General features: G+C 43.3%; 1 protein-coding gene across 2 annotated transcripts in view; it reads left to right on the forward strand.

Annotated features, from left to right (window-relative positions):
* The first annotated feature begins 3 nt into the window (after positions 1-3).
* The window catches only part of TRPM7 (transient receptor potential cation channel subfamily M member 7), a 77,628-nt gene continuing 61,350 nt past the window's right edge, over positions 4-16,281 (forward strand). Inside the window, exon 1 of one of the 2 annotated variants that reach the window (XM_081838623.1) lies at positions 4-157. In XM_081838623.1, the coding sequence (XP_081694749.1) occupies positions 155-157 (3 nt within the window). In that variant the 5' untranslated portion in view covers positions 4-154. The remainder of the gene's footprint in view (positions 158-16,281) is intronic. The other variant, XM_081838624.1, reaches the window with a different exon arrangement.

Genomic DNA, 16,281 nt, shown 5'->3' on the forward strand with positions numbered 1-16,281 from the left:
GCAGCAGTCGCCGCCGAGCTCAGCGCCGATAGATGGAGACAGGCCCCGCCACCGCCGAAGCCGAACCACGAGCAGGAGCAGGAGCCGACGCCGCCCGGCGTGAGGAGAGCCAGAGCCGCCGGCGCCGAGACCCCGTTGCCCGACCCTGAGGAGAATGGTGAGGGTGGGGGAGAAGAAAGGGAAGCGAAATGGGGGCCGCGGGGGGGGGGGCTGGGTCTCTCTCTCTCTCTCTCTCTCTCTCTCTCTCTCTCTCTCTCTCTCTCTCTCTCTCTTGCCTGGAGCTGAGGAGAGTTTCCCCCGAGGAGGGCGCCATAGCCGTCCTTCCCAGCCATGCGAGGCGGCTCGTGGCTGGAAGTCGGGCTTAAGCCCCGGAACCTGCCCCTTCGTGGCTCCAATAAATCCGCCGGGAGCCCTTGGAAGGAGCGAGATGGGGGTCGCCGCGCAAGCAGGTGGCTTTGAGGGGGGCGGGGGGCAAAAGGCTTCTGGGCCCCTGCGCCACGTTCCTCCTGTTAGAAAGCGGGCGATCTTTTATGGAGATCCGTGGCGCTCACGGCACTTTTAACATGAGTAACGGTAGCAGAGAGAGAGAGAGAAGAAATTATGGGTTCCTGCCCCGAGGAGCATACAAAAGAAAGCAGGGGTAGCAGCCCCAACGTGGTGCTCTCCATATGTTCTTGGACACCTGGCTCCATGGTCGAGGTGATGGTGGGAATTGTAGTTTAGAGTATTATTTTCGTTGGCTGGATGGTGCCAAAGGGTGTGAATGGAAGGCACTTAGGGCCCTTAAGGAAATCCACAAACGCCTCCCTGATCCTACCACAATGATGGGAACTGTAGTTTAGAATATTATTTTCGTTGGCTGGATGGTGCCAAAGGGTGTGAATGGAAGGCACTTGGGGCCCTTAAGGAAATCCACAAACGCCTCCCTGATCCTACCACAATGATGGGAACTGTAGTTTAGAATATTATTTTCGTTGGCTGGATGGTGCCAAAGGGTGTGAATGGAAGGCACTTGGGGCCCTTAAGGAAATCCACAAACGCCTCCCTGATCCTACCACAATGATGGGAACTGTAGTTTAGAATATTATTTTCGTTGGCTGGATGGTGCCAAAGGGTGTGAATGGAAGGCACTTGGGGCCCTTAAGGAAATCCACAAACGCCTCCCTGATCCTACCACAATGATGGGAACTGTTTTAGAATATTATTTTCGTTGGCTGGATGGTGCCAAAGGGTGTGAATGGAAGGCACTTAGGGCCCTTAAGGAAATCCATAAGTGCCTCCCCGATGCTACCACACTCTCAGACAAATCGTGCACCCCAAGGCTTCAGAAAACAGTAGTAAAGGGGCATAATAGAAGGTAACAAGGCTGGGGATTCCTCTTTCTTCCTCCTCCCCCCCCCCCCATAGTGGAAAAGGATAGGTTGGTCTATTGTGCCCATTAGGCATGAAAGCCTTGGTTGGGTTCAGAGGGAGAATGCCATTAAATGCCATTTACTGACCACTCTCAGCCAAACCTACCTCACAGGGTTGTTGTGAAGTTAAAATGGGGAGGAGGAGGAAGAAGAAAAACATTGTGTTAAAAAAAAGTTGGTTACTGAGAGGCAAGGGCAGGAGAGTTAGACTTCTTTGGCTTGTCGCTTGGAATGAGATGCTGGACAAGAAGGACCTTTGGTCTGACCTGACAGAGAGTCTCTTATGTTAACAAGTCCCTCCCCTCTTAAAAAAACATTTGATTTTCAAACCGAACGCATCCCACATGAAGAAGATCTGCATAGCATATTGAGCCATGGGCATGGGCAGGAGGGGCCGCTGTCCCGCCTCAAGTAGATAAATAAAAATATTTGACTAAAAGTAGAAATTGTAGAAAGATTTTAACAGATTTTTCTGAGCACTTAGGGTCAAAAGAAAGTAATTTAAAACAGCTGTTTTTCAGACATTTCATTCTGAATATGCTAGACAGAGCTAGACAGAGGGTGTTGACAGGTGGATGTCCCACCCCCCTAACATAAATCCTTGCAACATCCAGGCTATTGTTACTCCTGGGGTTTTCGTTTGTTTTTTTAGTTAAGCAGTTCCTGGAAGTGACACCTTACTACAGTATTTCCATAGGATGTGACTCCTATGGTGTTGTAATAAATCAGAAAGAGGCTAGCATGCAGCCTTTTTTGTAATCCCCATAGATACTATCACAAAAATATGCAAAGCGGATAAGCTTTATCTCACTTCACCATCACTATGCCTGCCAATCCCACAGTCTACCCATTCAGATGCCTCTAGCATGTAAGGTAGCTAATTTGATATGGGGAGGGGGAAAGGAGGCCACTGGGCAGGAATTCTTAAATATTGTGTACTGCAGCCCCCTCCCCCCTCGCAGACAATAGACCACCTTTGCTGTTTGCATGTAATGCTCTTTGATATATCAAGATAACAATTTAAGGTACCATATAAAGTAGGGGTGTGGAATGAGGTATTGTTGGAACCCAACACCCATTAACAATAGCCAGCATTGCCAAAATCTGAAGGTTCCCCACCCCTGACATAAGGGATGGGGAGAATGATAAGCAGCATCTTACAGCTGCCCATAGACACACTCTTAGTTCTGCAGAAGACAAACCTGTAGACACGATACCCATTATTTCCTCAACGAAGTGTTCTCTATCTCCCTGGCTTCCATGTTACTCAAGACAGCAGTGACATACTGATCCTCTTACCTCCACAACTTCCTACCATGTACAGAGATTCATTAAAAACATCTCTTCTGCCACTTCCGCTCCCTTTCACATATCTGCAGCTAGGCTTCAGCAGGTGTGTATAAAGTGGGAGTGTGGGAGTTGGGTGGATTCTTTGGCATCCCCTTTTCCTGGCACCTGTGATGGCTATATCCACAACAGTTGGGGGGGGGGGATAGGCACATTTTTAAAAACAAGGCCATCCAGATTTGAACACACACCTAGTTATACATCACAGCTCAAACTGGGATTTCTTGCGAATCTTAATGCACCACAAAATTGCGCATTTGGAATAGTCTTGAATAGCATCTGTGGATACTGGACAGCTCTTGGAGATTCATAAAAATTGATCACCCAGCTTTTGTAGGGTGCCTAACTAGGCCCCTTCACTTATCATCCCTTCACTGGAACTAGTACAATCTTAAGGTCCTAAGATCAGCTCTTCAAGTGCCAAAATATGTTTTAAATGCTACGCTATGTCTTGAAACAAGTTTTGTAAGAGCAGAGGCTAGGGTGTGAATGGCCACACAACTGGCTTAGACTATCCTTTTACTCATGTGGCCTTGCTTCCCTAACTTTAAAGGATGGCTTTCAAACAACATGGAAACAAGCAGTGGTAGACAAAATGCTAACTCTAGGTCTTACCCCACAGCTTTTACTAGGCATGGGCTTTGAACAGGCCAGAAAACCCCATTAAACAGTGTGTGGTTGAGATTGAACATCAGTCAGATCTAGCCAGATGCCCAGATTTCATCATTAGTGATACCAGTAGGTATCTAACCACCTCAGTGGCATATTTAACTAATTTGAAATACCAAAACAGTGAAGAGCGTTCAGTCTGGCTCATTGCCAGGCTCTCTCTTCAGCCATCCAGGAAGGCCATTTTAGGAAGACGCCTTATGAGGTGAGAAAATGCCCCTGCAGCTCTGAGCACATAGAAACAATTGAACATGTTTTTATCCAGTATTACACAAACATACATGCTAGGTTTATCCTGCCTATAATACACAAATTTCCAGGACACATAGGACAATTCCATATCTCCTTACTGCTCCCAAGATATAAATCCTGATATAACATTCAGTTGCCAGATATTGTGCTGCTATGATTGACATATGTCAGATAGCAGGTCTAAAACTGAAGGTTTGCTTTACATGTTTCACATGTTTTTATCTTATGCTGGTCTACTGTAACTGAGAGTATGAGTACGTGTTGCCCTATTGCCTATCTAGCATGTTTTGTTTATGTATGGAGGTGCTTTTATCTTATGCTGGTCTATGACCATAATAAAAATTTGGATTGGATATCTGTGACAACAGCTCCGAGCTTATGCTGAAGTGGTGTTTCTGTCCAAGCAGATTGGCTGTGAATATAATGCTTCATGCTTTAAGCAAAACATTTAAGCAATTACTAGCAATATTTTGTAAATACCTATTCTCAGTTGAGCTTGAAAGGAAATTTGGAGGTTTCGTTCACTCCTTGGTAAGTTCAGGCCTCTTTTTATGCTCTCCTAGGACTTGTTTACACAGTTAAGGTTCAGAGGTAGTTGGACTGCCTCAGGATTGTCAGCAGAAAGGGCATTTCAGCCGTGTAACCTTTCTGTCAGGTCATTCATAGGTCATTGTGCTTCTCTCTGAAGCTATCACTCCCCCACTAGAAAAAAACAATCTGTCTGTTGCTTTCGTGATCACTAACCCTTGAAGAGTCCTTGATGGGGTGGTTTACTCTCTTCAGTCTCTGATCTACCCCTTGAGTGTAAATGTTTATACATGTTTATGGGAAACTTAATTCAATAGGCCTTACTCCCAAATCATGGCGATTGCACTGCAGCCTGGAATAAATGAATAATTTTAAGTAGGGGAGGTGGCTCCAGATTAGGTGACCATGCAAATAGGAGTTGCAAATTATTACTCTCCTTAATTCAGATTTCTGGTTATGTTAAATGATCATGTGTTAACTTGGATAGCTCGGTTGGTAAAGAATGAGACTCTTAATCTCAGGGTCATGGGATTGAGCCCCATGTTGGACAAAAAGATTCCTGCATTACAGGTGGTTGGACTAGATGATCCCTGTGATCCCTTTCAACAATTCTATGATTCTATGATAATCAAGAAGCATTTTGAAAACGGTTTGTTTTCATTCTATTTAGGTGAGTTTATTTAAATGTATGCTAAGACATGTGATACAAAATGTACCTTTAAGCTATGTAAATATTAATTATATCTTTCTATTGCCAGTAGCTCAAGAAAACAACAATCCTAGAACTAGAAATCATATTCTTATAGATGTCTGCTGCAGTTAGTAGGTAGTGGATTGTTTAATTTTAATTAGGTACTTCAGCAATAAAACTGGCAAATTGAAAATATTGTTTGAGGTGACTTTAAAATGTTACATTTTATTTACATTTATTTATTTATCTGTGGAAATTGAATTTCTTGGGTGTGTTTCTTTAAGAATTTCAGAAAAATGAATCTTGGTTTTTACTGTGCAGATACTAAGATTAGTTACTTGTATTGTGTCAACTATCTGTCAAAGTCAGTACAACTGTTACATAATGCTTCTTTAAGTTTTTGATGTGTATCTTGTTCTGATTCTCAAAACAGTTACAAAGTTACTGTTCTATTTTTAGAGTTTTACAGTCTCTAGTATAGGCAGCAGCTGTTTTAAGTGCATTCAATATGTGCGCAACTGCACGCACACACATTGCGCCAAATCTGGAAGTGACCCCAAAACGGGGCGGGGTGGCCTTATGGGGGTCCCCCCCGAGATACATGGGGGTCTGGAACGTAACCCCCGTGCAAATCAGTCACTGCCTGTAGTTGATTTCTTGTTCTCTGTTCTCATGTTATTGGAAACAATTTAAAAAATAACCTGTTTGTGCTCTGTGTAGACAGTTGCTTCTGGTACAGTCTGATAAAAGACTGCGCAGCAGACAGCTTTAACTGTAACTCATTTCAGTTCTTCCTAGTTTACATCAGATGTACTGCACTCTGCTAGGCCTATTTCATGTTGTGGAAAGAAATAATTTATGGGAAAAGTGCAGATTCCTAAAACAAACATGAATGGTCTTTTGGTTTAAAACAAACCAAATGGTGTTCCTTGGAGTAGTTACACTTTTAAGTTATATCTAAGCTGATACTGTAGTTTCTTTGTTTGTTTTAAAAGGCATCAGCAGACTTGATGATTGCAGTTTGCATAAAATATCTATGCTTCTATTAAGTTTGTATTGCATGAATGGGTTGTGTTTGCACTGAGTAGATGCCAATCCAGGGAGCTGCAAAACCCATAGGAAGCAGTCCATGACTACATTAAGAGCATGCACATTTCTTCAGTGTGATTACAAGTGTTTAACTTGTAAGTGGGAATTGGACTGAAGCCACTTCTTTTTTTGCAGTTTGTTTATAAGTTGCTATACTTGGCAAATAACATGTTCCCCTGTTTCCTTAATAGTATTGGGGACAATGCAAAAGAGAGAGAGAGACAGCACCTGACGGGCCCCCTCCCCCCTAAATACAGTCATGGGAAAAAGAAATTCTTTGAATTCTGTGATTTTACATATGAGAACATAATAACAATCACCTGTTCCTTAGCAGGTCTTAAAATTAGGTAAATACAACCTGACATATGACACCGTGTCATGATTTATTTAACAGAAATAAAGCTGAAATGGAGAAGGCATGTGTGAAAAAGCAACTACACCTTGTGATTCAGTAGCTTGTAGAACCACCTTTAGCAGCAATAACCTGAAGTGATCATTTTCTGTATGATTTTCAGTCTCTCACATAGTTGTGGAGGAATTGTGACCCACTCTTCTTTATAGAGTTGCTTCAGTTTGTTGAAGTTTGCTGGCTGTTTATGCACAGCTCTCTTAAGGTCCCGCTACAGCATTTCAATTGGGTCGAGGTTTGGACTTTGACTCGGCCATTGCAATACCTTGATTATTTCCTTTTTTAGCAACTCTGTCATAGATTTGCTGGTGTGCTTGGGATCATTGTCCTGTTGCATAATCCAATTTCAGCCAAGCTTTAGCTGTCAGGTGGATGGCCCCATATTTGCCCCCAGAATACTTTGGTATATGGAAGAGTTAATGGTCGACCCAATGACTGAAAGGTTCCTAGGTCCTGTGGCTGCAAAACAAGCCCAAATAATCACCATCATGCTTAACAGTTGGTATGAGGTGTTTGTGCCGATAAGCTGTGTTTGGTTTTCACCAAACATGATGATGTTCATTATGGCCAGCATCTCCACTTTGGTCTTGTCTGTTCAAAGGACATTGTTCCAGAAGTATTGTGGTTTCAGATGCATTTCAGATGCAGTTTTGCAAACCTAAGTCATGCTGCCATGTTCTTTTTAAAGAGAAAAGGCTTTCTCCTGGCAACCCTTCCAAACAAACTACACTTGTTCCATCTTTTTCTAATTGTACTGTCATGATCTTTAACATTCCACATCCTAACCGAGATGTAACTCTTGGGTTTATTGCAATTTCTCTGAACATTGCACGGTCTGACCTTGGGGTGAATTTGCTGGGATGTCCACTCCTGGGAAGATTGGCAACTATCTTGAATGCTTTCCATTTTGAATAATCTTCCTCACTGTAGAATGATGAACTTTAAATTGGTTGGAGATGACCTTATAACCCTTTCCATGGTTTCATGGGTAGCAACACTTGCTTATCTAAGAGCATTGCTGCTGTCTTTCCTCCTTGGCATTGTGTTAAAAAACACCTGAAAGCTCCAGACCAGCAAACTGCTGAAATTTCAGCTTTTATAGAGGTGGGCACACTTGCTGATGATCAATTAAGCAAGGGCATTTGATTAGCTGTACCTGTCAGCTACTTAGTCACTTAATTCTTATGGAAGCAGTAATGGGGTACTTAGTTTTTCACCCATGGCTTCCCCATTTTGGTTTTATTTTTTGTTAAATAAATCATGACACAGTGTAATATGTCATTCATTGTTGTTCATCTGAGGTCGTATAGGTGTTTCCGTGCGCTGCTCTGGTTTGCCAGAAGCGGCTTAGTCAGGCTGGCCACATGACCCGGAAGCTGTATGCCGGCTCCCTTGGCCAATAAAGCGGGATGAGCACCACAATCCCAGAGTCGGCCACGACTGGACCTAATTGGTTAGGGGTCCCTTTACCTTTACCTTTTAAGACCTGCTAGGGAACAAATTTCTATTATGCCCTCATATGTAAAACTATAGAATTCAAAGAGGGTGTGCTTTCTTTTTCCCATGACAATAGATACAACCTGAAGAAGAGTTTTTTGCAGTTCAAATGTTTCTTATCAAATTTTCAGTGACGTGACTTTGGGAGCGAAGGCTAACACTATTGAAAACAGAATCTAGATGAAAAACTATTTTGACATACTGAAACACTGGGCCAAAAACCGACATAATGAAATTCAACAGGAATAAATGTTAAATATTGCATTTGGGTACCAAATCAATCAATAAGTTAATTAAAGGGAAAAGTACAGGATGAGAGAGGCTTGCTTCATAACAGTACATGTGAATAGGATATACGTCTCTTAGCTGATCACAAACTAACCATTAGCCAGTAGAGTGATATGACTGCAAAAAGAGCTAATGCAGTCTTAAAGGTAAAGGGTAAAGGGACCCCTGACTGTTAAGTCCAGTTGTGAATGACTCTGGGGTTGCAGCGCTCATCTTGCTTTACTGGCCGAGGGAGCCGGCGTTTGTCTGCAGACAGCTTCCGGGGCATGTGGGCAGCATGACTAAGCCGCTTCTCCAGAGCAGCGCACGGAAACGCGTTTACCTTCCCGCCAGAACGGTACCTATTTATCTACTTGCACTTTGATGTGCTTTCGAACTGCTAGGTTGGCAGGAGCTGGGACCGAGCAACGGGAGCTCACCCTGTCGCGGGGATTCGAACCGCCGACCTTCTGATCGGCAAGCCCTAGGCTCTGTGGTTTAGGTTACATTATTAGAAGCATTGTGTCCAGATCACAAGAAGTAATATTTTTAACTTTTACCATTTTATGTGCTGGTCAAGCTGCATCTGAAGTCTATGTCTGCTTCTGGGAGCCATCTTTTAAGAATAACATTGGCAAATCAGAATGTGTCAAGAGAAGGATGACCTGGATACTGAAGGGTCTGGAAACCAAGTCCTATGAGCAACTGTTGAAAGAGTTGGGTATGCTTAGCCTGGAGGAGAGAGGGTTGTCTGAAGGGTTGCCATTCAGAAGTTGAAGCTGGCTTGGTCTGTGTTGCTCAAGCAGCCTTCTTAATTATTGGGTCCCGTGTATTGTTGGACCAACTCTCATTATCCCTTATATTTGTCTAAGTTGGTTGTGGATAATGGGAGTTGTAGTCGAACAGCAAATAGGGACCTAAGGTTGAAGAACTCTGTTCTATAGGTCAGGACTAGAACTAGTAGGTTGAGATTACAAGGAAGATTTCAGTTAAACATGGAAGCTTCCAAATGATAAGAAGAGCTATTTGGCAGTGGATATTTCTGGCTTGGGAGGTGGTGGGTTCTCCTTTTTTGGAAGGCAGTAGCAGAGGTTGAATGGCCATCTTTCATCAGTGTTAGGAATTCAGATATACAGTGGTACCTCGAGTTAAGTACTTAATTCGTTCCGGAGATACGTTCTTAACCTGAAACTGTTCTTAACCTGAAGCACCACTTAAGAGTTTGGGTGTAATCCTTGACGCCTCCCTTTCCATGAAGGCGCAGGTTACAGCAACAGCTAAGGCGACATTTTTCCATCTTCGCCGCATCAAGCAGTTGGTCCCTTACCTTTCCCGCCCCGACTTGGCCACAGTGATCCATGCGACGGTCATCTCCAGGCTTGACTACTGTAATTTGCTCTACGCGGGGCTGCCCTTGAAGCTGTCCCAGAAACTCCAGCGGGTACAGAATGCTGCAGCGAGGCTCCTCACGGGGTCTCTGCCATGGGAGCATATTCACCCAGTGCTTTTCAAGCTGCACTGGCTCCCGGTGGAGTACAGGGTCAGATTTAATGTGCTGCTTTTGACCTTTAAAGCCCTTCACGGCCTAGGACCCTCGTACCTACGGGACCGCCTCTCCTGGTATGCCCCACGGAGAGCCTCAAGGTCCATAAATAACAACACCCTAGTGGTCTCTGGCCCTAAGGAAGTTAGATTGGCTTCAACCAGAGCCAGGGCCTTTTCAACTCTGGCTCCAGCCTGGTGGAACGCTCTGCCTCATGAGACCAGGGCCCTGCAGGATCTGATTTCTTTCTGCAGGGCCTGTAAGACAGAGTTGTTCCGCCTGGCCTTTGGCTTGGAGCCAATTGGATTCCCTCCCTCTCTTTTTTTTTTTTCTTTTCCTTCTCCTCCTGCGATGAGGCTACATTTTAATATTTTAATGTTCCATTATTTTAATGTATTTTATTTTTGTTTTTAAGTTGTAATCATTCATCTTGTTTTTATTATTGCTTGTAAGCCGCTCTGAGCCCGGCCTTGGCTGGGGAGGGCGGGGTATAAAAAAATATTATTATTAAGCTAATGGGGCCTCCTGCTGCTGCCGCACCGCCGGAGCACGATTTCTGTTCTCATGCTGAAGCAAAGTTCTTAATCCGAGGTACTATTTCTGGGTTAGCGGAGTCTGTAACCTGAAGCATATGTAACCTGAAGCGCATGTACCCCAAGGTACCACTGTACTGTATGAGCTAATAGCCAAATGGCACCTTAAACCTAGGTTACAGTTGCCATAACAGAATATCTAGGTGCCACACACCCCCAGTGATGATTTGTTGTTGTTATTGTTGGTTTCATTTCTATACCACTTTAAATTTTACAGAAAAAAATCTCAAAAGTAGTTTGTAATACATTAATATATTTTTATTGTAAACACCAAATTAAACATGTATTAACAATTTCTGCTAAAAATGTGTCACTCATGTGAATTGCCTACTAATTCATGCTTCTCAAAATAATAAATAAATAAGTGTTGCTGATCCTCCCCAGAGGCAACTAGACGTTCTGTTTTGGTGCCCACAACCCAGGTCCCAGAAGCCATTTGGCTCCTAGCTTTTCTGTCCCAGTTTCTATCACTGCTCACTGGGTGACTTTGGGCCAGTCACAGCTTCTTAACTTACCTCACATGGTTGTTTTAGGAATTACTTGAAGAGGGGGGACAACCATGTACTCTTTGGAGAAAAAGATGGGGCATCAAAGCAGTAAATGAGCTCTCTTGCTTACCTGCTTAAGAAAGCTGGAGGAGCCATCCAGATGGAGATATCGCTTGCCAACCTGGCATCCAGAGTTTTCCACGTGGTTGAAATTGGACCCATGCCAGTTGCAAAATGCTCCTGGTGCCTGAGGAATTTTGAACACTGTCTCTTAGGGATGCTGTACTGCATTGTAGATCCTTTATTGACCACCAGATGGTCTTTAGGGCCCCTTCCAACTCAAATTCTCCTTTATAACACTGCAAACTTTGTTTGATCTTAATAAAACTGGTATTTTTCACTCCCTTTGATCCCCCCCCCCTCCATGGACCACTGTAGATACCTTCTTTACATCAGGGAGATGTTGAATGTTAATCAGAATTCTTTTTCAAGAGCAGTTGTATGCAGTGGCAAGAGAGAAGGAAGTTTAAATATTTTGTTTATGTGAAACTGAGAGTGAGTAGTATTGATTGCCTAGTGTGAAGTGCTGAGTGTTTTGCAAACTTTTCCTTCCAAACAACAGTTCTGTGGGTAGGGCAGTATTACGGTACAGTGGTGCCTCGCAAGACGAAAAGAATCCGTTCCGCGATTCTCTTCGTCTAGCGGTTTTTTTGTCTTGCGAAGCAACCCTATTAGCAGCTTAGCGGATTAGCGCTATTAGCGGCTAAGCGGCTATTAGCGGCTTAGAAAAAGGGAGAAAAAAGTGGAAACAATCGCAAGACTCGCAAGACGTTTTCGTCTTGCGAAGCAAGACCATAGGGAAATTCGTCTTGCGAAGCGCCTCGAAAAATGGAAAACCCTTTCATCTAGCGGGTTTTTCATCTTGCGAGGCATTCGTCTTGCGGGGCACCACTGTATTTCCTTTGTCCCTCAGATAGGGGCAGTGAGATGGTGCTATGTTCACAGTCACCCTTCAGTGGTTTTGATTCAGCAGAGATTAGAAGCTACCTCCTGGTCTGCATGTGTTATTCTGTCCATTAGATCATACTTGCTGTCTGTATTTGATCTATCAAACTATATCTGCTTGTTTTTTTGGGAGGGAGGGGGGAGTCATTTCTAACTACTTTGGCTGTAGCATATGCATTTTGCTTTGGCTTAATGGAACTAATATTTGGCCTGATGAAGACATTTAATAATGAAAGCAGGCAGTGAAATTGACTCATTGCAGATTAAGTAACAGTCATCACTTAACAACTTCTTCTTGAAAGAGGCTTGAGCTAAGGAGTAGATGTTAGGTGAGAAGTAAAGTTGTGGGTAGTACATTTTAAGAAAGCTGTTGCATGTTTCTAGTCTAGAACAATTAACTTTAGTATTGCATTTGAACAGTTTTGTCAGTCACTGTTTGGATTTGAAACTGCTTTCTTATTCTGAAAACAAGTCTCTGCAGGTTTCCTAAAGTCCTTTTACTTAGCCCTCTTTGTGGGGTGTAGGGAATCTAGCTATAAAAATTGAGCTATGTCACCTTAGTAAACTCACTAAGAGCTTAACTGCAGAGCGTAACAATCCACTTTAGAATAACCAAACAGATTCAAATGTAGAAATGGCAAACGGTTCCTGAATTGTATTACTTACTAGTGTGTTGTGCATTGGGTGGGGTACTGAATGTTGAAATGCTCTGCATTACAAAACAAAGAACACTACGTGCTCATGGATAGCTGTATTCCAGGAAAAAGCATTGGCCCCAGCAAAATGTTTTGAAACTAATAATTGTTGCTCTCCTCCTTCCTTTACAGTTGCTGAGCTACTGTGCACTGTCTTCTCCCTCCTTCCCCATACTTGTATATCACAGTGTTGAGGGCAAGAAGTGCAGCATTTCTAGTTTATTTTTTCATAGACTTGTTGTTGTTGTTTAGTCGTTTAGTCGTGTCCGACTCTTTGTGAACCCATGGACCAGAGCACGTCAGGCACTCCTGTCTTCCACTGCCTCCCGCAGTTTGGTCAGACTCATGTTGGTAGCTTCGAGAACACTGTCCAACCATCTTGTCCTCTGTGGTCCCCTTCTCCTTGTGCCCTCAATCTTTCCCAACATCAGGGTCTTTTCCAGGGAGTCTTCTCTTCTATAAGCATGCTTTAGGAAGCCAACCCCGCCTTCCACCCTCCCTAAATCCCCCCTGTGCCAGGATGTGTCTGCACTAGTGGAAGTTCACACTATGTTTCCCACATAAACTGCTTCAGCTGTGTTACCTATTTATAATTGCACAAATGACCAAATTCTTCAGAAAGTTATTTTTTTAAAAAAATCTTTTCCAAGATTGTCAGAAGTCTTTGAACCTGCCCTTAAAAGGAGATGAACTAATTATTTCTTCCTTTCTTCTCAAGCTGGGTTATCAAGTTCACTCCACTGTTTCTCAGAACTCATTCGGAAGGTTTCTGTAATTCACTCAGCACCACACCTTAACTAGGTAAGGTTATACCCAAAGAATTTGACCTAGGCACTTCCTGCAACAACTTTCATACCTAACAAAAGTTTCACCCAGAGTAATTTTTAACCCAAAGTTTAATATTAGGTTTCGTTTTATCATAATTCATAAATACTTTTCATAAATAATACAAAAATCATACATATTTTTGGCTGCATTCCCTCTTCCATGCAATTGGGCAATTTATAACAGAAATATTACTGGACTGTTACCTACTCTATTAGTGTCTGTCAGTGCTTTGTCTCATTAGCTTTTCACTTAAAAGTGCCCCATGATAGCAGTTTCTAACTTATTTCTTCAAGTATAAAATTTTGACTAAAATAAGTATGTGTTTCTTTTCTTTGAGTCACACAAATTGCTCTCTTTTAAGGAATAATGTGTTGTGCCTAGAATGTATGCAAATTCTAGAGGATGTGGGTGAGCTCCGTCATGAAGACATGCCGGTATCAGTTATGCCGGATGTGCTGATCTATCTTGCTTTGTTCATGCTTTCCTTTTTTCACGATGATCTACATACCTGTTGTAGGTAACTCTAATAATATTTAACTTCATGGTAAATTAGTTGATTTATGAATGAATAGGATATTATTTAGGGACGCGGGTGGCGCTGTGGGTAAAACCTCAGTGCCTAGGACTTGCTGATCGTATGGTCGGCGGTTCGAATCCCCACGGCGGGGTGAGCTCCCGTCTTTCGGTCCCAGCTCCTGCCCACCTAGCAGTTCGAAAGCACCCTTAAGCGCAAGTAGATAAATAGGTACCGCTTTATAGCGGGAAGGTAAACGGCGTTTCCATGTGCTGCGCTGGTGCCGGCTCGCCAGAGCAGCTTTGTCACGCTGCCATGTGACCCGGAAGTGTCTTCGGACAGCGCTGGCTCCTGGCCTCTTAAGTGAGATGAGCGCACAACCCTAGAGTCGGACACGACAGGCCCGTACGGGCACGGGTACCTTTACCTAGGATATCATTTTAATGGTGATTACTGTTTTACCTCTTTTATATGTTGATATATTGTACAAAACAAACAGTCCATCCGGTCACACTAGCATTATCCTGTCATAGGGAGCTTCTGGACTTTTTTCCTGAGTTCATGTATACCCATGCATACCTTGTGTCAGGACAAGGCCCGGTCTTGACTCAAGACATTCTGCTACTAGAAGCATAAAATTGGCGCCCCTTCCTCATTCCACATACAAAAGCCAACTCAACTGGCAGTGGAATCTTACTTCAACTCTGATGACTTGATATCTATCTTCTGGGATTGCTTGGAAATGTCGCCTTTCACTCCCCTTGCATTTGTTGTCATAACAATATGAGGGGGGGAGGCTGGTTCATGTCATTGACTTGATTGGACTGATTTGCCATTGACTACCGTATTTTTCTATGTATAAGACGATGCTTTTTGCTAAAAAAAGTTAGGCAAAAATTGGGTGTCGACTTATACACGAATAGTGAATGCAGAGGGGGGACGTGCGATTAATTGGCAGCAGTGATTGGGCAGGTGATTGGTGGCTGCAGCAAGGCCTGCTGGCAATTGGTGGCTGTGATGAGGCGGGCTGTGGCAAGTGGGCGGGTGGGCTGTTGGTGGTGGTGAGCGGGCAGACAATTGGCAGCTGCGTCGAGGTGTGTGATCGGCAGTGGCTGTGGCATGTGATTGGCAGTAGCAAGCAGGCAGGTGAGTGATTGGCAGAAGTGACCTCTGTCCCCCAAGCTAAACAACTTAATTTCTTAATTTTGGGTTAAAAAAAATAAGGGGCGTCTTGTGCACGGAAAAATACAGTAATTGTTGATGCTGGCATCTGTCTGTCACAGGAGACAATGGAAAAGTTCACCTTTGGGGGTAAAGGCAAACTGTTGGACAGTTACAGCACCTGCTGTGGCTGTAGAGACTGATATGGGAGATATATTTAATTGCAGGTGGGTCAGATGAAGGTGTCTGGTTTTACTGCTACGTTTGCAGACATCTTTGTAAGACAGAGTTAGTCTGCCAACAGGCCAAGTGCCTGATAGCAGTTTTGCAGGCCAGTTGACTTTTGCTGAGGAGTCCTATTTGAAGTGATCATGCATACTCCTTTATTCAAGCTTTGTACTTTGGCTTTAAAAAGTGCTTTTGTGAACTATTTAGTTTACTTTGCATTTGTTTTTGGTGTTTGCCTTTGGCATCTAATCCTATGCTATATTTCTGTTGTTAATAAAATAATTTAGTTAATAATCTGATTTTAGCCTGGAACAAAGCCCTTCTAAGTCTTAAAGTGGTACCTCGGGTTAAGTACTTAATTCGTTCCGGAGGTCCATTCATAACCTGAAACTGTTCTTAACCTGAAGCACCACTTTAGCTAATGGGGCCTCCACGCCACCGGAGCACGATATCTCTTCTCATCCTGAAGCAAATTTCTTGACCCGAGGTACTATTTCTGGGTAACCTGAAGCATATGTAACCTGAGGTACATGGCGCTATATTGTGTCAGGAAGGTTTGTGCATCCCTTCCTGGCTTTAACATTAGGGGCTAGTAGTTGTGAAAAACTACAGAATAGAGTTTGGCTTATACTTGATTTATCTAATCCTACACTTTGTAAGTAACCTATAGCCCAGAGTTTGAGTGTGGATGCCTCTGTTTCTGTCACAACTTTAGTATCTCTACTTAGGCCTATATTGAATAGGTCATGTTCTTCTGCATTTAATTATTCTGTATGTCCTCCCAATTCACAATTGAATGCTCCTGCCCACTCCACCCCCAAGCAAACATTAATATTATATGGTCCCTTTAAATTGGTCATGACTTTGTGTTCACTGGTTGCCTTGTGAAACCAGTCTTTGGTGTAATCTCATGTATTTCCTTAAAGTGACTACAGTGGTACCTCAGGTTAAGTACTTAATTCGTTCCGGAGGTCCGTACTTAACCTGAAACAGTTCTTAACCTGAAGCACCACTTTAGCTAATGGGGCCTCCCGCTGCCGCCGCACAGTTCTGTTCTTATCCTGA

Source organism: Podarcis erhardii, assembly GCF_964252035.2.
Source record: "Podarcis erhardii genome assembly, chromosome: 14".
NCBI classification, from domain to species: domain Eukaryota; kingdom Metazoa; phylum Chordata; class Lepidosauria; order Squamata; family Lacertidae; genus Podarcis; species Podarcis erhardii.